The sequence below is a fragment of the Microcaecilia unicolor genome, chromosome 8 (assembly GCF_901765095.1).
Source record: "Microcaecilia unicolor chromosome 8, aMicUni1.1, whole genome shotgun sequence".
NCBI classification, from domain to species: domain Eukaryota; kingdom Metazoa; phylum Chordata; class Amphibia; order Gymnophiona; family Siphonopidae; genus Microcaecilia; species Microcaecilia unicolor.
In genome coordinates, this window is record NC_044038.1 from 208,065,498 (window position 1) to 208,092,084 (window position 26,587).

The 26,587-nt window shown below is 42.0% G+C and overlaps 1 protein-coding gene across 1 annotated transcript; it reads left to right on the top strand.

Moving 5' to 3' along the window:
• Nucleotides 1-835: 835 nt before the first annotated feature.
• ANKRD60 (ankyrin repeat domain 60) lies at nt 836-24,891 on the top strand. Its single transcript, XM_030213457.1, has 4 exons — nt 836-1,058; nt 20,086-20,216; nt 22,663-22,828; nt 24,070-24,891. The coding sequence occupies exons 1-4, from the start codon at nt 836-838 to the stop codon at nt 24,552-24,554; spliced, it is 1,005 nt and encodes a 334-aa protein (XP_030069317.1). The 3' UTR covers nt 24,555-24,891.
• The last annotated feature ends 1,696 nt before the right edge of the window (nt 24,892-26,587 follow it).

A 26,587-nucleotide genomic window follows, 5' to 3' on the forward strand; every position in this document is an offset into this window, starting at 1 on the left:
TACATAGACTTTTGAAAGCCTTAAGGAACCCAAAGTGTGGGAAGGAGGAAGAAAAGGAGGGGAGGGAACGGGGTGAGGGGCATTAGAAACAGGGGAGGGGGCCCTGTCACACACTCTCATTCTCACACAATCACACAGACAGTCTCACTCTGTCACACACCCGCACATTCACTCTGGCTCTCTCTCTCAAACATATACACTGCCAGGAAAACCTTGCTAGCGCCCGTTTCATTCGTTCCAGAAACGGCCCTTTTTTACTAGTATCTAATAAAGTGATAATTACTCTCACTTTTCTGCTGGGCACCTTTTCTTTCAACTGTGAAAAGTTAGGTTTCGGTTCCATCACGGTGCACCCACCACTCATTTTTTTTTAAGCGAGTTCCCCCTGGGCTCACGTCATGTAGACCCTTTGCTGAGTGGGAAACGATTGACCAATGGTTGCGGGGGGGGGGGCTGCGTTCCTTGTAATGTAATTAATCGTTGATTCTGGGGAGATAATCTTATATTCTGGCGCCTCCAGCGCAGAACTGACTTCCCATTTACCTTTAAACATTGTATATGCTCCAGCAATGAAAGCTTCATTAACCATTGGACTGGATAGGTTTTAAAGTGTTTAGAAAACACCCAAATCGTGAACACGCAGGGTCGTGGTGATGAAAAATCCGAGCCTTGCCGTTCGGTTTCGGTTGTGGAAAGCGAGGGCTGGGCTGGGTTGCCGAACTCCTCCCAGAGCTCTGTCTCCTAGGAGCACATCCAAACACAGGGTGAAGGGGGGGGGGGGGGGGGGTACTGATCGGTAATTCAAAGCTCTCAATCCTCCCCGGGGATTACAACCATGCCCCGCTCCGCCCCTGCACCAGCTTCACGGCGCTCGGGTCCCGGGCCAGGCAGACTCGGGGGCACGGAGTTCAGCCTGCGAGTACGTCTCCAGGATACGGGCGAGCTCTTTACCCTGCGCGGTTGCCACCAGAGCACCACCATCGCCCAGCTTAAGGATGCCCTGGAGCTCGTGGCCGGGATCCCCAGCAACTTCCAGCGCCTATGCTACCTGGATGAAGGTCTGAAACTAGGGGGGGGGGGGGGGGGGGGGGTCGTTGGCAGCCCTTCCTCAGTGTCCCAGAGCTGCAGCCCAGCTGTTAGGATCTCAGTTGTTGTAACTGAATAGAAAGTTTTACCTGTATATTATTACATGTTTAATATTTATCATTAAGCTGACATTTGTTTCATTCGCTTTTATTTTGCACAGGAAGGAAAGATCTGTGCTGTTGGTTTCCATTTTCTTCCCATCCATTTATGAATTGCCTGGAAGTCTGATCACTTTTTTTTGGGATAGATGACAGTTTGGAGCTGGGTCTCAGTAAAGGATGGGTGCTTAGACGCCCAGCCCAAGAGAATGGGTTACTTTTGAGGTGCCCCTTCATTTGGGTTCAGGTGTTTGTAACTCAAAAACTCCCTCAAAAGGGCAACATGGGAACCCCAGGCTTGTCCTTATTGGGCCCCAGAGAGTTTGCCTGTAGTGTTATATTTCTCACGTCTGAAGTGTAGTGTTGATTAAATCCTCCAGCCTTGAAAGAGGCCAGCTCCCCCTCCAAAAGCAAGCTGATAATTCTAAATGACCTCTTAGGTTCAGTAGAGCAGGAGGGAATTCTTTATCCATCTGCCTCATGACGTTTCCAGACCTATCCCCCTATCATTGGGCAGATGTACCAAAGGAATATATTCAATTTGTGTGCATGGGAAAATGCTTAGTACATCTTGACTGTTCCTTCACACCTCGTTTCCTGTATGAAATGCTATGAATCCTAAGAAGATCAAGCTGTTTTAGACTCTGTTTTTATTTTAAAAATGGCATGTTTATAAATTGTGGAGAATATATGCATGGCTAGCTGTACATTGTGGCCCAGTGTATCAGTAGAATTGATTCAATGTAGTGTGTGGAGTTTTTAAAATCTCGCATTCTCCCCGGATTCTCTATATAGTGCTTAAAATTGCATGCACAAATTTGGGCGCACACAGAATTTAATTGAGTAACAAACCAATTAGCACCAATAATTGGCTGCTAGCAATCAATTGGTGTTAATTGGCAACAATTTATTTATTTGTTGCATTTGTATTCCACATTTTCTCACCCATTTGCAGGCTCAGTCTAGCTTACATTGTACTACCATGGCTATCGCCATACCAGAATAAAAGATACAATTAGTAATTATATAAGAAGATGGGTAACATAATGGAGTAAAGCATAAAGTATAAAGAGATCGTTATCGGAATAACAGATAAAGCGGTAATGTTTTAGAGTCCATATGATGGATCTTTATGGTATGCTCTGTTGAAGAGGTAGGTCTTCAGTGATTTCCGAAAATTGATTAGGTCACGCATTTTTTTCAAATCCAGTGGTAATGCATTCCAAAGCTGCGTACCTATGTAGGAAAAGCTGGATGCATGTATTAGTTTGTATTTTAGTCCTTTTGCAGCTGGGGAAGTGGAGATTCAGGAATGTGCGAGATGATCTTAGAGTTCCTGGGTGGTAGGTCTATGAGGTCTGACATATAGACCAGGGCATCTCCGTAGATAATTTTCTGAATCAGGGTGCAAATCTTGAATGTAATACGTTCCCTGAGTGGGAGCCAGTGCAGTTTGTCTCTAAGGGGTGTGGCACTTTCGTATTTTGTTTTACCAAATTTAGATATGCACGCACATTTTGCTGTGCACTATTCAAGATATGCGTTAAAATCTTTTAGTAGGTCTTTTACAAAGGTGTGGTAGCATTTTTAGCGTGCTAAAGATTGGCGTATGCTAAACCTAGAGTTGCCCATATGAATATATGGGCGTCTCTAGCGTTGAGCACATGCTTAGTTTTAGTGCATGCTAAAAACGCTAGCGCGCCTTTATGAAAGGCCCATTCAGTGCATAACTGAAAAGGGGGCGTGGTCAGGGGGCATCCACTAAAGATGGGTACAGTATTATAGAATTAGGGAGGTCTGTGTTTAGTCTACATGGGAAGATTTATACCAGGTTTCAGTTGAGCTCTGAATGTCAGCACTACACACCGTTCTATAAACAGTAGCCAATTCAAAGTGCGTTTATCTAATAGTGCTCAGCGTGGCTATCCTGAAAACCTGACTAGCAAGACGTACTCCGGGATTGGACTTGGGGAAACACTGATCTAAGGTCCTAAACCTTTGGCTTCTAGATACATGCCTAGTTTGCCTATATCTCCCTTAAGCAGGACATGTCTATGAAAGTGAGCGTTTTTATTTATTTATTTATTGCATTTGTATCCCACATTTTCCCACCTTTTTGCGGGCTCAGTGTGGCTTACAATACATTATGAATAATGGAAATACAATTTGTTACAATTCAGGTTATGGATTACATTGTGAAGAGTTACAGTGGTGGAAATAAGTATTTGATCCCTTGCTGATTTTGTAAGTGTGCCCACTGACAAAGACATGAGCAGCCCATAATTGAAGGGTAGGTTATTGGTAACAGTGAGAGATAGCACATCACAAATTAAATCCGGAAAATCACATTGTGGAAAGTATATGAATTTATTTGCATTCTGCAGAGGGAAATAAGTATTTAATCCCTCTGGCAAACAAGACCTAATACTTGGTGGCAAAACCCTTGTTGGCAAGCACAGCGGTCAGACGTCTTCTGTAGTTGATGATGAGGTTTGCACACATGTCAGGAGGAATTTTGGTCCACTCCTCTTTGCAGATCATCTCTAAATCATTAAGAGTTCTGGGCTGTCGCTTGGCAACTCGCAGCTTCAGCTCCCTCCATAAGTTTTGTTAATATATGGCCTAGCTTTAAGGCTACCACTGGAATATTGCTGGCCAAAGCTATGCAGCCTAAAAACAACTGAAAAAGTACTGACTAGGCCAAACAACAAGTAAGTGATTTAATATTTGAGAATCTGCAAAAAGCAGGTCTGAACAATGAGTCCTGCCACAAATTGGTACAATTTTTAATTCAAATATAGCACCTGTAATGAAAGATCAGATGAATAAAATGGAGCTTATTAGTTTTGGTATACAATGATACAGAGGTAATACAGAGTTCATGAGAAAGGTATGAAAAGTATTGCAGCCGGAAGATGTGAAACTGTTATCTCAACGCTTCCCAAAACATGTTGATAATTAGCAGTAGCTGAGAACGGAAGGAGGTGGGCACATCAGATAGCAGATCGCATGGGAAAGTATGATCTCAGGAAGTTGAGACATATTAGGAGCTAGGTTTCTCACCATTCACTTCTATGGAGAGGTTTGTGTATAAAAGAGGGGAGACGTTTGCCTTAGTAGAGGACTCCTCTCCAACGCTTCTGTCAGACGGCGAAGCTCTGTGCGGTTGAAACCAGAATCTGATGTCTGTATTTGTACCAATTTGAAGACTTGTCTTTGGGTAAGAAATAAAATGTACCTATCTATCTAAACCTTTCTCTGTCTCTATTTTTATAGATTCTGTCTTCTCTTTACCTAACATTTAGCCTACAAGGTAGATCACATACAAGTGACACTCAGCCTTTACAGAAACTTAGACAGATTTTTAATAAGCCTGGGATTGGGTGACAATGGAGGTCAGAGAAACTATACAGAACCTGTTATATGGAATAAGTACCTTCAGTCCCCCGTGTGAAGGAGTCAGATAGAGGTCTAAAAGAGGGGAAATTAAAACAGTGGTGACCAGCCGTACGCTGACCGTTCACTCTATCCTTCTTTATCTTCCTTTGAACGCAAGAGGGGATACTTAATTTTGTGCGTTCAAAGGTTCTATGTTTTCTTTCTATGACTTTATTTTTTCTCTTATCTTTCCTTCCCCAATCTCCCTGCTGTTATTCCTTCATTTTTCCCCTATCACGGACACTGCCCACTTCAGGGGTATTGGGCACCAATGTTCTGTCCGTTCTCACCCCTACTTTAAATACTCTTCTATTCTTCTGTCTTTTTACTTTCTTCCCTGAATGTCTTCATGCCTTGCGCTGAACTAACACACCTGCTTCTCTGCCCTTTTCTATGCTGATCTCTTTCCCTAATTTTTAACCCAGTGGGGATGATTCTTTGAGTTCAAACTTTCATTTCTGTTTTTCAATATTCTGTTCTGTTTTTTCTCACCCTCTTTTCTTTCTCCTATCCTGTCCATCTCTTTGATTTGCGTGATGTGCGCAAGACTGTGCTTGTTGTGTGAATGGTGCATAACACCGAATCCAGGCGACTGCGATTTGGGGTTTGCCGTAAGTTTATTTCAATGTTCAAAATCTTTGGATTGGTCTTTATGCTAGCATTTCTCGCTTAACAATCCTTAGAGATTGCGCATTTTTCTGTTTCCCATTCTCACCCTGTGTTCTGTCTTAATCCCTTCTTTTCAAATCCCTGTTCCCTTGTTCTCACTATGTATTCTGTCTTTCCTCCTTCTGTCGACCTTACTTTCCATTTTTCCTGTTCTCCTTCATCCTAACTTCTTCTGCCTACCTCTTCCTATTAGTCCCCTGGGTCTAATCCTGCTCTTTTCTCATCTGTATGTTCCCGTATCGGGGGAATTTTCTTTACTCTAGGAGAACCGCACACTTTCAGATTGCTCTCCTCTAAAATCCTTCTGGTTTCTCTGCTCCTAGTACTGACAGCCCCCACCTTTCCACATCTGCTATTGCCTTCACTCTGTGTGTGCGACACATACTTTTGATCTTGTGCTGAAACAGTTATCCACGAGATTTTTTTAATGTCTCGGGACTGTCCCTTTTACTCTATTCCTTCTTATTCTTTCGGTTGGACTTCCTACAACTTTCTTTCCTTTTCAGCTGAAAACAGTAGTTACGGTGTTCAACTTTGTAGCTGATTACCGTCGTTCAACTGCTGTTTTCCCCTTATCTCTCTAAGTATTCTTTCAGTCTTCTGCACTACAACCTCTGATTTCCGTTTCTCCTTATGCCTGTAGTGGGTATACTTATGTGACAGATGTATCTTTTCAGCTGTTATGAATAACTGCGTAGTATCTCTTATTCCGTTCTTTTTCCTTTTGCATCTTTGTGTGTGTCTCTGCACTTCGTCTGATTTGGAACCATACTGTTCCGTCTCTGCTTTTCTTATTTCTTATCTCTGTATGCCGCTGTCTAAATCTGGCTTGGCTCTTTTTCACTTTGAAGCGCATTTCCTGTTCTTTATTATTTGCTGCAAAGTTCAACTAATTGCTCTTTTTCACAGCTGCTCAGTTCTGTGCTCTCACCCCCCCCCCCCATAGCCATTCTTTTTCCCTTAAAGTCCAATCTGAATCCCTTCCTCCGCAACATTTTGTTCTTGTCCCCCTTTTTCTGCCACAATAATCCTCCCTGCCCTCCTCTCTGGTGCTCTACCGACTCCTACACTGTGGTCCGTGTAAAATTTATAAGGGTGTGGCCCGCACGGTACCAATTGGGGTAACTTAACACCTTACATACACCTTCTTCGCTTCTTGTGCAAGCTAGAAAAATATTGATATCACTTTTCAATTTTTATTTCCTATAAAGCTATTCTTTTTCCTTTCCAGCCCCCTGTGGCGTGGGTTTTACTTTTTAACTCTCTGCCTGCCAGCTGCAGAATGAAAGCTGTAAATTTACTTATCTTTTCATGCCTCATGCTGCCAAGTCCGTTATACGTGCACTTCTGAGCATGTAAGAATGTACGGATGTATTTCTGCTTTCACTTTTAAAATTATGGCACTGCATCTTGGTCTTACTCTGCATTCTCCTTTTATCAGGGCATACTTTTTTCTCCTTTTTTGTGTCATTTTATTAGGACGTTGTCTCCCACTCCCCAAAATTCTCTGCTCATACTGCTTTGACTTTTGACCGTTGCCCTCTATTTCATTTCATCTCCCTTAAACTAATTGCTTTCACCTTCTGTCTCTGAGCCATGATTTTAGCCCCGAGACAGGTTTTTCTTTATTTTTGTGCTGCAAGTGACAGCTTTATAAACCTTATTGTGTTACATGTGGTTACAAACTGTTAAAAGGGTATTTTACCATTAAACATACATTACTTGACTTTCCCCTTATCCAGGCTCCCGAAACTGCCATTTCTTTCTGTAGCTTATAAAAGTTTTCCCTAACAAGTGCTGTAGTTCACTATCTCAAGGACATGAGATTCTGGGAAGCTTGCCCACTTTAGCTGCCTTATCAGTCCAGCACTGCTTCGGCAGAGGAGGCTCTACAGTTCACTTTTAAAAGCTCAGAAAGTGATTTTTTTTTTCCTCCCCCTTTTCCGTTCGTTTTTTTGTCCCTGTTCTATGCTGAAGTGGTACAAGTTAAACAGTCATTTACACAGGGGTGCTCTGTTTTAATGGTGTGCTCGTTTAAAAGAAATATAAGTTACAGCCCCTGCCCCTGCACCGTACTATCGTGTTAGTTTTTTTCAGGATGCTTTTTAATACTTTTTAATCATCGGTGAGCCTGACTATATTATAACGTTATCTACAGGAAATACTGCACTTCCTCGCTTGCATTGTGGTTTCGTCCTCCGACTGCATACAGCCTGGACTGGCTTATTTTAAACATTTGTAATAATGAGCTAGGTTATAATATTTCCTGATGAATATTTCCACGTCCTGAGAATGACAATCACTTTTAAATAATATGATTCTATAAAGAGTTAAATTGTGTAAGTCTTTATAATAAGTTTGATATGAACCAAGATCCAACACAGAAAGTCACATAAAATTACAATGGTTTATTGTTACATTAAGAGCTAGATAATCCTTTGTATAACTTATATGATAGTATAAATATTCTGTACTATATAGAAGCATTTCTCTGCTTTTACCTTAATAGATATGCATATAAAATATGTTTTACCTTTCCGGTTGAGAAGATGATGGCTGCGTGCCATGAGAATACAGCGTTGTTTCACTTCAGTTATTTCCTGTTGGTCCTTTATAACCCAACCTTCTCTTTCCTTCTAATGCTGCAGCTGTTCTGTTTGTCATCATTTAGACATATCATTTCAGTCACTGACTAGTATGTATGTTTTATGCCGTATCATTGGAAGTTCTTGATGTAAGAATCACATGTTTTAATTTGTTCTTTTTCCCCTTTCACCTGTTTAGCCACAAAAGCTTCCTGCCATTGCATTCGGGTTTATTTTATTTACTATGTCCCTTTTCTGAGTGTATATTTATGGGTATGAGCTTGTCATCTTTACACCACGATTCTGGTGTCCTGTTTCAAAATTTATTGATTTATATGCTTCTCTTATATTTAATATGTCTTTGTTAATATACATTTTCTTGCCTTTTGTTGAAATCGGTGTTTCCTTTCACTGGCTTGTTGGATGGAAAATTCTATTTTCCATTGCTGCATGACAAGTGATGTCTTTGGCATTTTTAGTTCTGGCTAATGTGTTCCAACTAATGACTTTTTTGTGACTGTGCCTTCCCCGAAGAGCTTACATTTGTTTTGTTTTGCCTTGGAATATTTCGTCTTTCTCTCTATTTTTCTACCACTTCTATAGTAATTTTCAGGGGCTTTTCCCTGGAACATACTATACTTTCTTATATACCAGTGTCACGCTATAACTATTGGGTTTGATATCGATGCCTGGGGCTTACATCCATCGAAGGTGGATGACGGTATCGCAATTATTAGATTTTAAGCAGAACCCCATTCTATTTTCGGAATGGCCTGCATTCACTGAATTGGACTATTGCCCATATAGAAGTTACCGGTACAGATGCGCGCTGGGGATATACAGAGACGTCTAAAATCCTTTAGTTGCAAATTTAGACAGGTTGACTGGGGCCCTAAATTTTTGTTCTCTTCTAGACGAATATTTAAGCATCTATTGGGGGTTAGCGACAAAATGGCGAGTGTATTCCCATATATGGCGAGTGTATTCCCATATTTCTAACCGGCGAAAACCAATTAGATCGCTGCCCTTTAATTTTAGAGAACTTATTTTCGCTGTTCGCTAAAATCTTTTTTTGGAGTTTTTGCTTCCCCCACTTTTGGGGTTTTCAATATGGCGAGTGTTATCCCATGTCAAAATTCATGGCGAGTGTTATCCCATGGTCAATTTCTATAGAAGCATACTCTGGAGGGCAGTATTTTTAGAGTAGGTTATATATAGTAAGTGACACAACTGACTCCTGCACTATTCTCATGTTCATGGCTATCATTTCTTTGTTAATATAACCTGCGGTAAAAGCATGGGGCTTTCCGCCAATTAGTAATTTATGTTTTAGGTTCCACTTCTGGGACGCTCTTGAAGACGCGTGAGTATAAAGGTGTTTTCTATATGCATGATGCATGTTTTCCTTTGAATGATCTTCCTTTGCACGTTTTTATATATATTTATAGAGATACCTATTATAATTCTTTGAACTAGGATCCAATTTGGGATTTAATTTGCCATTTTACACTGCACACCTCCACCTATGTGGATTGTTTTCCCCTTATTCCTAATTCCATTATGTCCACTCAGTCCTCCACTAGCCCCCTGGAAAGAGTTCTCAACTTTTTCCCCGCTGATAGAAAAGAACTTTCCCGTCTATGTCAAACCTGGCATACCGTTTGGTCTGCTAAAGACCCGGGATTGGATTGGCCACCAAAGGGCTCATTCGATCAGGGTAAGCTCCAAGCCTTGGTTTGCTATAATGAATCCAACAAAACAGGAAAATCTAGGGATAAGCATTTAGCTGCTATTAATAAATTTATACTTATTGCACAAAACCAGCATGACAGAGCCCTAGCGAAGTCTGATTGCGATCAAGCCCCTTACCAAGAGGCAATAACACCTACTGCCCCACCACCCTATGATGCTGCTACCGCTGCAGGTACTACCAAGCTCCTACCATGTGCAGTGGGATATACACCAATACCCTCAGGATATTGTGATAAACCTCAGCTACCGATTTCTCAGGGATCTCAGACACAGACCCCCTTATCTCAAGGATCTCAGACAGTGATACCCTCGCTGCCTGCGATATCTCCCGCTCCTATGAAATTTGACCCACCTACTACCGTACACATTGCCGGTGTAGTTGATCTATCTCTTCCCTCATCACAAAAGGACCCAATTCCAATATCTCAGGGGTCAGTACAAACTCAGACGCCTTTAACCCCTTCAACAATCCCAGTGGCCCAACCAGTAGCCCTGATTTCGGCCCAATTACCCACTGTTACCTCTGCTCCAACGATGCAAGCAACAACTCAGACGCTAACCTCACCACCGCCTCATGGCTATGAGATTGAAATACCCCCACCCATTATTGAGCAATATCCTTGTGTCCCGAACCCATCGGTTCTGGCCACCATCCAGCACCCTACTAACAGTCAAATTGACGTGGCTGCCCAAACCTCCATCTATCCTGGGCTAGGACAACTCAAACATCACCTCCACCACTACATTTTGACTCCTCTGTCCAAACTGGTCCCTTGCCCGCTGAACCCCTACACAGACACGGGCTATTTGTCAGGAACTCTATGATCGGGGTTTCATTAAACCACCCCCTGCTCCAGTGAACCCTTCAATGCCCATTCTAGAACCTCAGTGTTCTATTCCTCCTAGATGGGACACGTTAGGTGCACGGCCAATGCGTCCCTTGGTACTCCCAGCCAAACCAGCTAATAAGGAGCGACCGAAGGTTAGACTCTCCCCATTAGACGAAGCATGGGAAGTTTTAAAACAACAACTCCCCACAAAATCGGACATAGAGGATATTCGAAACGAGCCTCCTCCGATGTTCCATTTCTCCTCTTTTTCAGATAGTGAAGTAATCCCTTCCCTTGCAGACGATTCACCTCGTTTCACGTTACCTAATACCCCAGTCCCCTCGGAAGAACAATACGATCACACATTGGCTAGTATGGGAGATGGCCTCGCGTTTGTTTCAGAAGGACTTCGTTCCTTACACAAGTCCCTGACAACGCAACCGCACCCTGATACCCCGGACACCGTGGTATCTGTTGCACCAAAATCTGAGTTTCCTCAACACCATGATCTTATTTCTCATCATACCAGACAGCGCCATCCTCACAGTTATCTTACTGATGAAGGATCTAGCCGCTGCCTTGCAGTTATTGACAATTCCCCACACCCTACAAGTTTGAATATCAGTACAGACCCTATCTTATCTAGTCCGCCTAGCACACCTGCCCAATATGTGGCTTTGCATGAGAATTCATGGCATTACGTTCACCCATGGGTTGATAATCTCGCAGGATGGTCTGAGGCGCTCCAGCCCCAGTCCGCCCTTTTCCCACGTGAAGGATCCTTACGATCAGACAATCTCTCACTAGTGAGAGATCTTATTTATGACCACCCTGACCCCCATTGGGATCAGAACACAACCCTCTACCTAATTCAAGGTCTCCAAGTTTGGAAAAAATATGAGAATCATTTTCCCCCAACTGCCACAATAGATCTACTTAAATCATCATTGGTTAAACCCTCTGAGAAAGTGAAACTTTTTCCCCTGCTGAATAAAATGTCAGGTGGTGTCCCTCATACGGAATACACCCCACTTTCAGCTGTTGAATTGAATAGCCTCATACTACAGCTCCCGGATATTGCACAGGGAGGTAACCGCTGGTTAAAGAAATTACAGGACATAACCCTGGGGACTACTCTATCAGTCGGCGATATAAAAGCGCTCCTGGGCAGAACCCCACACGCTAGTGTCACTGACATATTTACTCAATCGGGCTATGCAAAATTTGTTACAGATACTCAGTATGATGGTAATCCTTTGACTGAAATTCAGACAAAAGTATTCCAGGAAATCCGGACCATGTATCCGACCCTTAAAGACTTTTCGGTTATCACTTCCCAAAGATGGGAAATGGATTCAGAGCCTATTGAGGCCTATTTACTCAGACTCCAAGACCTCTATAAGGAAGAAACAGAGGAAAAATTTGACTCTGATAATGCCCTCCCAGTATTCTACCATTTACTGAAGGGAACCTTACCTTCAGAAATTAAACTTAAGTTAGAGAACACCGTGGGTCTCCAATTAGAAAAATGGCCTAAAATTCGTGAACACATCCTTCATCATTGCAGACGACTTATTAAAAGCAAGCAAAATGAAGCCCAACATCGTAAGACAGTACACACTAACTTGGAGGTGCTACAGACTGAAGATCTCAAAGAGAAAAGAGCCTCTAAGAGCTCTGACACCAATACCAATACTCCTAACACTTCTCCCCCTGTTATTGTTATGTATGCTGATCAACGCTATGACAATAACACCCGAAATCAGGGCCCACGGCCCTACCGCCCAGACCGTAGAATTGATTACCCTGAAGAAAGAGGTCGTCGCTCTCAACCCCAGCGAGGTCCCCCAAGGGGCCCTCTTGGAGATACTAGGCGACAACGAGACTATCGTTCCTGGCCTAGCCCTGATCGCTATCCTGATGTGCTCTGTTATCGCTGCCAACAATACGGTCATTATGCTGCTGAATGTCTTCAGACACAGCCATATAGATTTAGAAAATCGCAGATCCGTCAAAATCCCCCTGAACGGCAGTCATTCCCTTTATGGAACCCGGATCAACACCGTCCGCAGTGACCACAGATTTAGGGATCAATATTACCCACCCCATAATGACTAGGCGTAATCCGAACACGATTTGATTTTGTTGCTCTCAGTTACTCAAAACTACTCGGCTCCTCATTTAGTATCCGGTAACCATTTCTCTGTATATGTGTTGGTTTGATGTTTCTGTTTCCATTACAGGTAACATGTCTTTATTTTATATTTCTCTAGGTTTAATAGCAAGTGTATATTTATGGTACCATACAAATGACCTAACTAAGTCAGCAAGTTATTTATTTGTTTCTATGCATACCTTCCCTGGGGAGTTCTTATCAACTGCAGGGGTGAGCGATCCCCAGAGGATGTTCATTTTATGTTTTTTATATGTATACCTGAACTGACTTATTTATGCCATTTTACTTTATACGGGATCCCTTTTTAATAAAAGCTGTGTATTGCACATTTTAAAAAAAAAAAAAAATGTTTTCTGCTTTAACTGTTATGCTGTTTAAATTGATGTGACATTCACTTCTTTAATTTTTTCATGAATATAAAGCCTTCATTTTTGAAATCTCTCTATGGTATGTGTGATATCTGAAGGCTTTTCATTATTTCCTTGTCCAAGAAAGCAAAATATTAAATAACCATTATCCGATTATATGGAATAAATGCGAGAAATATTCCCTTGAACTGGCCATTTGGGGGAGCATTTTGCGCTGATCATAGATTTTATAGTATTCTTGGACTGAGAATTGGTGAAGCTTTCAGACATAAATTAGGAAAATTATACACTCCACTTTCTGATTCCTTTCTATTCAAAACAGCAACTATTACTCTTTTTATCTCTCTGTCTTTCACTGTGAGTGATTGTGAGAAGAACTGGTGTACATTATTTGTGTGCAGCGGTCCTGGAATTTATGCTTTGTGTATTTAACTAACACCTTGCTTCAACTAATTCTTACCACGTGGTGGCTTTGTCTTAAAGCGATATGCTTCTCCCTACTTCTTTGACTGATTGAAAAAGGTTACTTAAACTCTATGTGAGGTCAATCACTGGTGTCTGCACTTTTGAATGTTTTTTTCATTTGTCTTTTTCAAGGAACCTTTTTCTTGCATTGCCATCTGAATATGCCTTGTTACAATTCAGATATATCATATTTTGTTTTATTTTTATTTTTCTTTTAAGCCTATTTTTATCTTACACCCTTCAGGGTGCTTTTTTTTAAATATTTTAATCTTTTTTAATTTTTTTAATTTTTTTTAATTTTTTCATTCTCGATGCTTTGTTTCTTACCATGCCTCCTTCCTGAACCCCATTTATACCCACAGCCCGCCTCCTAGCATTCTGACTTCTTTCAATAAGCTTACCACATAAATTGCACTACTGGTCTGTTTAACGTTTGCCTTTCCCCAGATGGATACCGGAATTCCGTTGACGTCCCTTACCGAGGAGACGACTGCTAGCAAAGAAGAGCTATGTTGCAGCAAAGAATCGCTAAATTAAAAGACAGATGCACAGACCCCAACATTACCTGGTGTGAGAAACGAGACATTATTCAGCGTGAGTTTCGACAGATGCATCAATTGGTCCATGAGCAAAAGAGATAGGCTCTCCACTTGCTGGAGTTACACAAAGCTTTGGCCTCTACCCTTCTAACTCGTAAGTCCTGCTGGCCTCCTGCAGCTGAGGGCTCAACCCTTGGTGAATGGTAGTCATCGTAGGTGAAGATTCCATATCTATTGGCGATAAATGGCGACGCATTGCCCTCCATACATCAATAATTGAACATTTACCATCATCTCTAAATTTTAATTGTTTTTCTCTTTTGTTCCATATACTTTACCATTGTTATTTGATCATGCCTTTGTAATAATTACCAATCTGTCTTGCTATTTATGTAAATTGGCTTTTCATTATTGAACCCTTCTGGGTTCCCTTTTGCATGCCTAGAATAAAGACATGGAAAGATCCCAGTTTGTACACCACAAGTACATCTTCAAGATCTATCCTGGCCCAAATGATGTTAGATCCCCCAAGGTTGTGGCAATGACCTTTACACCTTGCAAACTACTGGACCACAAGTCTTGGGTCCATGTGAAAGATATACGTGTTTACTCAGCCGCAGATGTTACGAGCCTAACCATCTCAAGACCGGCAACTTCCTTCAGCAAGCCAGCCTGAAAATCCAGCCCTGTTAGATCTTCCAGATTCTTCAACGCTTCCACCGCCTCAACCATGATCGATGAAAGAGAATTTAGAACTGATACTTAATTTGAGAACTACTGTTGCTGTTTATGGACATTATAGATTCATATTTTGTTTTATTTTCAGTTTAGCAACAATCCTGTCTAGATATTGAAAAGGTTTTATTTTTATTTTCCTATTATTTCCTATTATTTCCTTTATTGTTCTAATTGTTTTTCTAAGAGTTTTCCCGTTATTTCTGTTTATGTAATTTAAAGTGAAAATTGATATTGTTCAGATACAAGGGTAACATCAAACCCTAATACTAGCTAAGATATCATAATGTAGATGTAAACTCTGTTAGTATCAACCTGTTATGCAATTGTTTAACTTTGGTGTAGGCTTACTTGAGCCGCATGTCTTTCTGTAGGTTTGACTAAGCTCCAAGAGGGGAAACGGATATATACAATGCTTCCCATACTTCCAGGTCATACTTGCTATCCACTTATTAGTGCTCATGATTGGATGCCAATGATGAGTACTAGTAAGGTCCAGGAATCCTGACCTGTTTTAGGATTCTGAATACCTACAACCTTAAACAGCCTATTAGTATGATCCACCTGAAATTACTATTACCCGCATACCTATATGTCATGAGATTTTGTAAATGAGCTCATGGATTAGTCCCATTCATAAAAACATTTCTCGCTACAGGTTTGAGTAGGTCTCAACCGAAAACTAAACAAATTGTACCAGTTGATCTTAAGACTCAGATAATTTGATGGCCTCATAGAATACCTTCTGGAATGGATGGTACCAAGGTACGTTAACCCTGGTGTCACCCTATGGGATAGGGTGAAGAGGGGAATGTTAATATATGGCCTAGCTTTAAGGCTACCACTGGAATATTGCTGGCCAAAGCTATGCAGCCTAAAAACAACTGAAAAAGTACTGACTAGGCCAAACAACAAGTAAGTGATTTAATATTTGAGAATCTGCAAAAAGCAGGTCTGAACAATGAGTCCTGCCACAAATTGGTACAATTTTTAATTCAAATATAGCACCTGTAATGAAAGATCAGATGAATAAAATGGAGCTTATTAGTTTTGGTATACAATGATACAGAGGTAATACAGAGTTCATGAGAAAGGTATGAAAAGTATTGCAGCCGGAAGATGTGAAACTGTTATCTCAACGCTTCCCAAAACATGTTGATAATTAGCAGTAGCTGAGAACGGAAGGAGGTGGGCACATCAGATAGCAGATCGCATGGGAAAGTATGATCTCAGGAAGTTGAGACATATTAGGAGCTAGGTTTCTCACCATTCACTTCTATGGAGAGGTTTGTGTATAAAAGAGGGGAGACGTTTGCCTTAGTAGAGGACTCCTCTCCAACGCTTCTGTCAGACGGCGAAGCTCTGTGCGGTTGAAACCAGAATCTGATGTCTGTATTTGTACCAATTTGAAGACTTGTCTTTGGGTAAGAAATAAAATGTACCTATCTATCTAAACCTTTCTCTGTCTCTATTTTTATAGATTCTGTCTTCTCTTTACCTAACATTTAGCCTACAAGGTAGATCACATACAAGTGACACTCAGCCTTTACAGAAACTTAGACAGATTTTTAATAAGCCTGGGATTGGGTGACAATGGAGGTCAGAGAAACTATACAGAACCTGTTATATGGAATAAGTACCTTCAGTCCCCCGTGTGAAGGAGTCAGATAGAGGTCTAAAAGAGGGGAAATTAAAACAGTTTTCAATGGGATTAAGGTCTGGTGACTGGCTAGGCCACTCCATGACCCTAATGTGCTTCTTCCTGAGCCACTCCTTTGTTGCCTTGGCTGTATGTTTTGGGTCATTGTCGTGCTGGAAGACCCAGCCACGACCCATTTTTAAGGCCCTGGCGGAGGGAAGGAGGTTGTCACTCAGAATTGTACGGTACATGGCCCCATCCATTCTCCCATTGATGCGGTGAAGTAGTCCTGTGCCCTTAGCAGAGAAACACCCCCAAAACATAACATTTCCACCTCCATGCTTGACAGTGGGGACGGTGTTCTTTGGGTCATAGGCAGCATTTCTCTTCCTCCAAACACGGCGAGTTGAGTTCATGCCAAAGAGCTCAATTTTTGTCTCATCTGACCACAGCACCTTCTCCCAATCACTCTCGGCATCATCCAGGTGTTCACTGGCAAACTTCAGACGGGCCGTCACATGTGCCTTCCGGAGCAGGGGGACCTTGCGGGCACTGCAGGATTGCAATCCGTTATGTCGTAATGTGTTACCAATGGTTTTCGTGGTGACAGTGGTCCCAGCTGCCTTGAGATCATTGACAAGTTCCCCCCTTGTAGTTGTAGGCTGATTTCTAACCTTCCTCATGATCAAGGATACCCCACGAGGTGAGATTTTGCGTGGAGCCCCAGATCTTTGTCGATTGACAGTCATTTTGTACTTCTTCCATTTTCTTACTATGGCACCAACAGTTGTCTCCTTCTCGCCCAGCGTCTTACTGATGGTTTTGTAGCCCATTCCAGCCTTGTGCAGGTGTATGATCTTGTCCCTGACATCCTTAGACAGCTCCTTGCTCTTGGCCATTTTGTAGAGGTTAGAGTCTGACTGATTCACTGAGTCTGTGGACAGGTGTCTTTCATACAGGTGACCATTGCCGACAGCTGTCTGTCATGCAGGTAACGAGTTGATTTGGAGCATCTACCTGGTCTGTAGGGGCCAGATCTCTTACTGGTTGGTGGGGGATCAAATACTTATTTCCCTCTGCAGAATGCAAATAAATTCATATACTTTCCACAATGTGATTTTCCGGATTTAATTTGTGATGTGCTATCTCTCACTGTTACCAATAACCTACCCTTCAATTATGGGCTGCTCATGTCTTTGTCAGTGGGCACACTTACAAAATCAGCAAGGGATCAAATACTTATTTCCACCACTGTAAACGAGACAAAATCAAAATCGTTAAGGAATAAATCAATTGAAAAGAACATTGAGACATTAGAAGGAGACAACGGGGAAATTAAGGGGTGCTATATGAAGCATATGGTATACATTTTTCTGTGAGTAGAGGTATGGGTGTGGTGAGATTAGGGGTTGAGAATTCATAAGTGGATGTATTGATGTATTACTGAACAGTGAGTGTGGGCTTTATGTGTTTTGGCTCTTTCCGTAAATTTTATCAAAAAGATGTGTCTTCAGTGATTTACGGAAGTTGGTTTGTTCGTAGATCGTTTTCAGGTTCCGCGGCAGTTTGTTCCAGAACTGCGTGCTCATGTAAGTAAAGGTTGATGCGTGCAGCGTCTTGTATTTCAGGCCCTTGCAGTTAGGGACGTGGAGGTTGAGGAAAGTTCGGGATGATCTTTTAGCGTTTCTGGGTGGTAAGTCGATTAACTCAGACATGTAGGTTGGGGCTTCGCCGTGAATGATTTTGTGGACTAATGTGCATACTTTGAAAGTAATGCGTTCCTTGAGTGGGAGCCAGTGTAGCTTCTCTCGTAAGGGTTTTGCACTTTCATATTTTGGTATTCCGAAGATGAGTCTGGCTGCTGTATTCTGGGCTGTTTGAAGTTTCCTCAAGATTTGCTCTTTGCAGCCTGTGTACAGTGAGTTGCAGTAATCCAGATGGCTGAGTACGAGGGATTGTACTAGGCTGCGGAAGACGGAACTTGGGAAGAATGGTCTTAATCTTTTCAGTTTCCACATGCAGTAGAACATCTTTTTGGTTGTGTTGTTTGCATGGGTTTCGAGTGTTAGGTGTCAGTCGATAGTAACTCCAAGGATTTTTAACATTTCTGAGATTGGAAGGCTTAGGTTAGGTGTATTTATGGCGGTAAATTCATTCGTGTTGTATTGGGAGGTAAGTATCAGGCATTGAGATTTTTCTGCATTTAGTTTCAAACGAAATGCATCTGCCCAGGTGTTCATGATGCGTAGACTTTGGTTGATTTCATTGAAGATTTCTTTGATGTCTTGTTTGAAAGGGATGTATATTGTTACATCATCGGCGTAGATATATGGGTTGAGGTTATGGTTTTAGAATTCAATCACCTGAGCCTACGCTTTCTGCCTCTGAAGTTTATTTTTTAAAAAAGCTATCCTGAACATTTTGCTTTTGAGATCAGAAGAGATCCTGATAAGATATCTGGTCAGGGTTGACCCTGAAGGGTGCAGGGTCTCAGAGTGATCTAGCTAAAGTGAGCCCCTCTGAAACATTAAGAGCCAGGGAGAGGGGCATTGTCCCTCCTGGCCTGGTGTTGAAATCACCCTCATGCAAGGCAGGTCACACTAGCTCCTGGCCTGCTGGTGTTCCCTAGTGATGAAGTGGGTGGGGCTTCCATGCTGCCATTGATCCTCCCCCAGAACAGCCCTATTGCTGCTGTTCCCGGAAACTAATTGTGTGCTGTTTAATGGCAGGGACAGAACTTTGGAAATGATCCTGTTGATTTCAATTGCATTTCTTATAAATGCTAATGTGGGTTAGAAAGGCTAGCATTACACGCGAGGATTTATACCAGGTTTCAGTTCAGTTGTGAATCCTAGTGAGGTTTACAGAATAGTGCTCAGCGTGTATTTTTTTCAGTGCCCATATTTGGGTGCCATTCACAGAATCTAATCTTTTATGGTCTTTCATCAGACACATTTTGCACCCATTTATTTATCCCGACTGACTCTGTACCACCCATTTTGCCCCCATCTATATATCTGCATTTGACTCTTCAGCTATATTGTAAGCTGTATTGTAGAAAAGCATTAGTATCATAGCCAGGGCTTTTTTTTGAGGGGGTACTTTGGTCCCCAAGTTTTAATGAAAGACCTCAGGCTCTACACACCAATTCTGCCTTGTCATAGATTCTGTGAGTGGTTGCAGGGAGCCTGGCTATTGTGGGGTGGGTCCCTCAGTGATCACCCCACCCCTGAAGGGTGGCCTAGCATGTGAGTACGGGCACCTTTTTTGCTACAAAAAAACGTACCGATCATAGAAATGTTATTTGAATGTTCTAATTGAGTGTTTAATTAGATATTCCATCACTATTATGCCTACATCATATTATATATCTGTTATTTGAAGTTCAGTGCTGTTAAATGTCTATATTTTTGATCCTGTTTCATGTAGTGCTATTTTTAGGTTTCAATTTGCTGTACTTTTTGTATTTATGTTTATTCTTGGTTATTTTACTATTGTTATGCTGTTAACGAAATTGTAAGTTTGATGTTAAACTGTATCTACTGTATACCACCTTGGGTGAATCTCTTCATAAAGGCGATTAATAAATACCAATAAATAAAACCCTGGTTCAACCCATTATTTAGAAAGGGAGGACAAGAGTACGGTGGTCACAAGTGGTAAGTGCTGTTATTTTGGTTAAAGGTTTGACGTTCTGTTTTGCAGGAGATCTTCCCGACGTCTCTACCCTGAAGTTCAATGACGTGGTTCCTGGAGGGACAATTACTCTACGTATCTGGTACCAGGATGGCTGGAGGGATCTTGTGAAAGCAGCTGCAGAAGGAAATGTCCTCAAGGTTACATAGATATTATTTATTTATTTTGTCATTTATTACCTGCTAACAACCTAAGTGGAGTACAATAAAAACATTCCTATTCATAAAAAAAATATATGCCTGCTAGATATACTCTCAAAACAACTGCCAGCAAAATAAACTAAACTCTGCATTTATACACCAAAGACCTGCATGGGTTTCCAACTTACAAGATTATTTTTAGTAGATTTCATTCAAAACAGAATACACCTTAATGGGAGATCTGGGAATGCTGCCAAATATTTTGGACGCATCAAAGCTATATAGCGAAGAATTGGGTGGCAGCACCGGTGGTTGGGAGGCGGGGCTAGAACTGGGCAGACTTCTACGGTTTGTGCCCTGAAAATGGTAGATACAAATCAAGGTCAGGTATACATATAAAGTAGCGCATATGAGTTTATCTTGTTGGGCAGACTGGATGGACGGTACAGGTCTTTTTCTGCCATCACCTACTATGTTACTATGTTATGTTAAAACAAATGTGACAAGCTGTTTCTGAAAGGCTGTAATCTCATGCGAGTATTTCAAAACAACGGGCAGCTTATCCCAAAACAAAGGACCTGCAACCAAAAAAGATACCTCCCTTGAATCAGCATAATGTGTATGTATATATATATGTGTGTGTGTGTATGTATGGGATTTTTTTCTCTTTAGGGGGGGAGGGGTTGCCGGCGAGAACATGATCAATTAATAAAACATAGTAACATACTTGTATACCTGGAAAGTTTTGTGAGTTAGTAATAATTTGAGTTTAAATGCCAAGTGGACCTCTTGTGGCATCTTGTTTTTGACTCCTGCAATGAATAAAAGAAGGATATAACTTGTTTAATCTGATCATTTTACAGTCAATAGTCAGCCTCTGGAAACAGAGGAGCACGTGGTAAGGTGGTTAAAGGACAGAGACTGAGTGGGTCATATTAGTTTTGCAGGAATGTGGCTGTTTGTCTTTGCTGCTGTGCCTGGTTTGATAACCATCAGTAGAGTGGGTCGGCTATATGTCTGTGGTTCTCCATCCAGTCCTCGGGACACGTTCAGCCAGTTGGGTTTTTAAGTTACCCACAGTGAATATGCATGAGAGATGTGCATGCAAATCTGTCTCATGCATTGTCCTTATGGATATCCTGAAAACCCACCTGGCTGGCTGAGAACCCCTGTTATATGCTCTTCATAAGTAACTTAGGGGGTCTTTTACTAAAGGTTAGCTCGAGTTATCTGCAGCAGGTCCCATAGGCGGTCAGTGGCCCAACTGTTTGGGGAGGCTAAAGGGAGTGGGGTTAGGGGTGGAGCTTAAATCCATAATTGTCTGATAACACACAGAAAAAAATAAATAAATAAAAATAAAAGTCACAATTAATACCTTTTATTAAATTTAGATATTAGATATGTATCATATGTCAAAGAATAAAGTGGTTGCTCAAAGCATATTCTAAGCACAATCGCTCAACTGCAAAACACTATGCACAACTTTGTGCAAAAACACACTCAGAACCTTACTGTACCATAAATATTACACTGGGCAGAACCTAATACACCAATATACCACCCATACGGAAAATGCAGACCGTCAACAATATGAAACAAGGGATCATATCATCACAATTCTCATGTAGAGCCACAAAACACCCTAATTAATGTTTAATGTGGGATAAAATGCCATAAATAAGTAAATAAATATAAACTTTTAATATTGAGCACCTGATTCTCAAAGTGGACATATTCCAAACACTGTAATGAAAATAAAATGATCTTTTCTACCTTTGTTGTCTGGTTGTCCGATTCTGCCTGCTATCTGTTCTCAGTGCAGGTCAGGAAGTCATCCTCCTTAAATATCTCCCTGGCAACCCAGCCAACCCCCCCCCCCCCCCCTGCTCTCCCAGCAGTAAGGTAAACAAACCATGGAGGAGTGGCCTGGAGTGGAGGAGTGGCCTAGTGGTTAGGGTGGTGGACTTTGGTCCTGGGGAACCGAGTTCAATTCCCACTTCAGGCACAGGCAGCTCCTTGTGACTCTGGGCAAGTCACTTAACCCTCCATTGCCCCATGTAAGCTGCATTGAGCCTGCCATGAGTGGGAAAGCGCGGGGTACAAATGTAACAAAAAAAAAAATAAACCAATTTCTACGATTGGTTACACAAGGCTAGAGGGCTTTCACTGCAGCTCCTGCTGTAGAGGATGGAGGTAAATCAACAATTTAAACCTCTCAGAGCACAGCAGGGGAGGCTTAGTCTGTCCAAGCCTCTTATACCGGGTGCCTATGGCAGGTCCCATTTTATTCCTATGGGCCCTGCTGCAGATTACTCAAGCTAATCTTTAGTGAAAGACCCCCTGTACCTTTGTAGTCTAAAAATCATGCACTGATAAAAATTTATATTCATAGATTTCAAAATGTCTTATCTTTTTATTCCCTCTCTAACTCTTCCCCAACCTCCAGCTGAAGTGCTTGGGTGTTACTAAGGACTCCACATATTGCACTGCACATTCAGAGCGTTTGAATCCAGATCAGAAGTCGGCCTGGATAGCACACAGAGCTTTTGCTGCCCTTTATATTTCAGCTCACAGAGGAAATCTCGAAGCTGTAAAATTTCTTCTGCAAAGCGGTAAGCACAACCTTTTCTGAACACTGTGATGTCTCCCCTGACACCAAAACTGGCCCTAAATTAGGGTTTGTTTTAATCTTCAGCCACTGTGCAAGGGCACCATCCAAATCCATATTTCATTTGGATTCACAAATGATGCAGGTGGGTGTGAAAGGTGGTAGACTACTAGACTCCCGATGCAAAAGAGTTACGGAACTTTAAGTGTTATAGCGCCGCCCTGTTGGCTGAGTGGTGCAGTACAGTACAGAGCACCTGGTACGCCACTGGGTCCAGTGAGTGAGGATGAGGATTTGGCATGGAATGGCTTATTGGTTAGAGCTGTAGAGCTGCCAAGTTACCCAGTTCCAGGAGAGAGATTTTAGGCCAGTCCTGGAATTCTGACAGCCTTGTCCCAGTTCATTATAGGTCCTGCAGCCCTGGTTTCAATGGGTAGCATCAGGGCCTATAACTTACTACTACTAATCTTTTCTATAGCGCTACTTGACGTGCGCAGCACTGTACACTTTTTATGTACAGGTACTTTCTCTGCCCCTAGAGGGCTCACAATCTCTGTTTTTGTACCTGGGGCAATGGAGGGTTAAGTGACTCGCCCAAGGTCACAAGGAGCTGCAGTGGGAATCAAACCCAGGTCACCAGACTCAAAGCCTACTGCACTAACCATTAGGCTTCTCCTCCATGAACTTGATTTGCATACACTGCCTCCATTTTATGCAGATCTCTTTTATGCATATTCATTGTGGATATCCTGAAAACCTGACTTGAGAAATACTGATTTAGGGTCCTAAACCTTTGGCTCCTAGATACATGCCTAGTTTGCCTATATCTCCCTTAAGCCGGACATGTCTATGAAAGTGAGCGTTTTAGAATTCAATCACCTGAGCCTACGCTTTCTGCCTCTGAAGTTTATTTTTAAAAAAAGCTATCCTGAACATTTTGCTTTTGAGATCAGAAGAGATCCTGATAAGGTATCTGGTCAGGGTTGACCCTGAAGGGTGCAGGGTCTCAGAGTGATCTAGCCAAAGTGAGCCCCTCCAAAACATTAAGAGCCAGGGAGAGGGGCATTTTCCCTCCTGGCCTGGTGTTGAAATCACACTCATGCAAGGCAGGTCACACTAGCTCCTGGCCTGCTGGTGTTCCCTAGTGATGAAGTGGGTGGGGCTTCCATGCTGCCATTGATCCTCCCCCAGGACAGCCCTAGCTCTGCTTTTCCCTGAAACTAATTGTGTGCTGTTTAATGGCAGGGACAAGTGTCCTAGCAAAAACTCCCCTGGGAAGAAGTGCTCTGCATGCAGCTGCAGCCATGGGGAGGTCAGACTGTATTGATGAACTCATCGCTCATGGGGCACAGATCCAGGACCCAGATAAGAAAGGCTGTACAGCGTTGGACCTGGTTCGCCTCTGGGGTCACAAGCAGACTGAACGCAGGTTGTACCTCTCCCAGTGGAAGCAGCGGGCAGCAGGTATCACTGTCAAATTCCACCTGGATGAATCTGAACTATTTGCACACCAGAAGTTTGACTCCAAGCTGAAGACCTGGAGATCTGGGACATATTGTAAACGCTACATGGCTAATTTGCTCAAACCTGGAGAATTCCAGAGTTCTCACTTTAATGCGCCAAGAAATCAAAGTTATATGTCTAGCAATTTAGGAGATGTAAAGAAACAGCCTGGTGTTAGTGCTAAATTTGGCTACCTCCGTGAGCTGGCTGGTAGTAAAGGTCCTTAGTACAGGATGCTCAGTTCATAAACCAGTCATGTAAAATAAGTCATGCTAGGCAGACTTTAGGTCAGTCTTAATTATATTACTTTGTGATGTGCTGCCTTGATTGTAGACTGTTTGTGAGGTTTCCAGTGTTCAGCTGTGTTAATCCAGGCTTCTCAAAATGCAGTGTAATGAACTACATAGGATGTGCAGGTAGAAATTTATTTTTCAAGTTTAATTTTAGTGCATGTTATTTCTAAACAGCACATTAGTAACCTCATGAACTAGCACCTTGGTCATTCCTCCTAGTCCTTGAGAGCCACCAATGGGTCAGTTTTACAGGGCACCCCTAATGAATATGCATGAGAGAGATTTGCATACAATTGCGGTAGTAGGCATGCAGATCTCTCTTATGCATATTTGTTGGGACTATCCTGAAAACCCGACTTGTTGGTGACTAGCATATGCTATATTGCATTAGGACATGCTAAAACAAAATGAAATAAAACAAAACTGCAGAACTAGAGGACTGTTTTCCAAAATTTAGTCTATAGACTCAGTTTTCTTGAAGAGTAGGATAGTGAACCAGATGTCCCAAAGTTCAGTCTAGAGGCTCAGCCTTTTTTAGGTGCAGTTTGCATTGCTTATAACAGTGGCGTAGCCACAGGTGGGCTTGGGTGGGCCAGGGCCCACCCATTTATGGCTGAGGCCCACCCAACAGTAGCACATGTTCAGTGGTAACTGGTGGGAATCCCAAGCTCCGCCAGCTGAAGATTTCCCCCTGATGGTAACGAAAACACTACTCTCCACAACACCGGCACCTGCGCATGCTCAGTTTTCAGTGCATTCCTGTTGCCAAGGTGGAAAGAAGCGTTTTCCCACCAGCTGAGATTTTTTTTTTGAGGGGGGAGGGGAGGAGAACACTTGGTGCCCACCCAATTCTTGCCTAGGCCCACCCAAAATCTGTTGTCTGGCTACGCCCCTGGCTTATAAGCTTGTGCACCATGACTTTTCTCTTTCTTTTTGGGGGGATGGGGGAGGGGCAGTAAAAAGTATCATAGCTAGCAAAGTTCGCAGTGTTCTCCAGAAGCAGTACAACTAATAAGCCTTAGCACTATAAGCCTTCATTTAGAAAAAGTTTCTAAAGAAGTGGTTTATATTTTCTGTGATAGGCAGCTGCCTTTTTATTTCTGGGACTCATTAGTAAGTCAACATGGCACAGAGAGTTTGCTGTTTCATGGTCAAGGCTTCAGTTATATGCTTGAAATACGTGTTTTAAATTAAAGGGGATAATTACTGTTACATTTCTATTGCTGTCTGAGGAAAACAGAATTTTGCATTTGTACTGAAGTGTATCTGGAAATTTTGGCTTCAGAAGACAGTCTGTAATTGGACCTTTTCAGGCTAAGAGCCAGTTGTAAGGGTGCAGTGCCCACAGCAGAGGCAAACTTAGAGCAAAATAGTGGTAGAAGAGACGAAAGAGTTGGGTTATGTTTTAAACCAAACAATGTTGGTCTTTACTTAGTGATCTTCGGCAGACACAGTAGACATGGGTGGTTCATGCCCTGTCTGATGGAATTTGCACAGGGTCTTGAACACAACCACTGCAATGACTGATACAGTGTGTAGGTGTACACAGACCTGTTTTAATTTAGTTTATATGTTTTTATTTTAACTATGATTGTATATGTTATGTAGGAGTTTTGAGTGTTATGTTGCTCAAGGTAGACAGGGTGTGTATTTTTTATTGTACTTAAGATTATGTATGTTAACCTGTAAACCACTTAGATGTTTGATAGGGAGGCTGTAAATCCTGTAAGTAAACAAGCAAACAAACTGTATGACCAGAGAGGGTTCTAGCTAAACCAGAGTAAAATGTGTTTCTTCTAAGTATGTGTTTTCTCAACTTTTTAATGACATTAAAAAAAAAAAAGAAGAAGCAAAGATGCCAGTATATCTGACCTCACTGCCTCTGTCTCTAGACAGAATTATGAATGTTCAGTTTGTAGAGTCATTTTAGGTGTAAATCAATATTTCACATTTAATTACATAGCTGT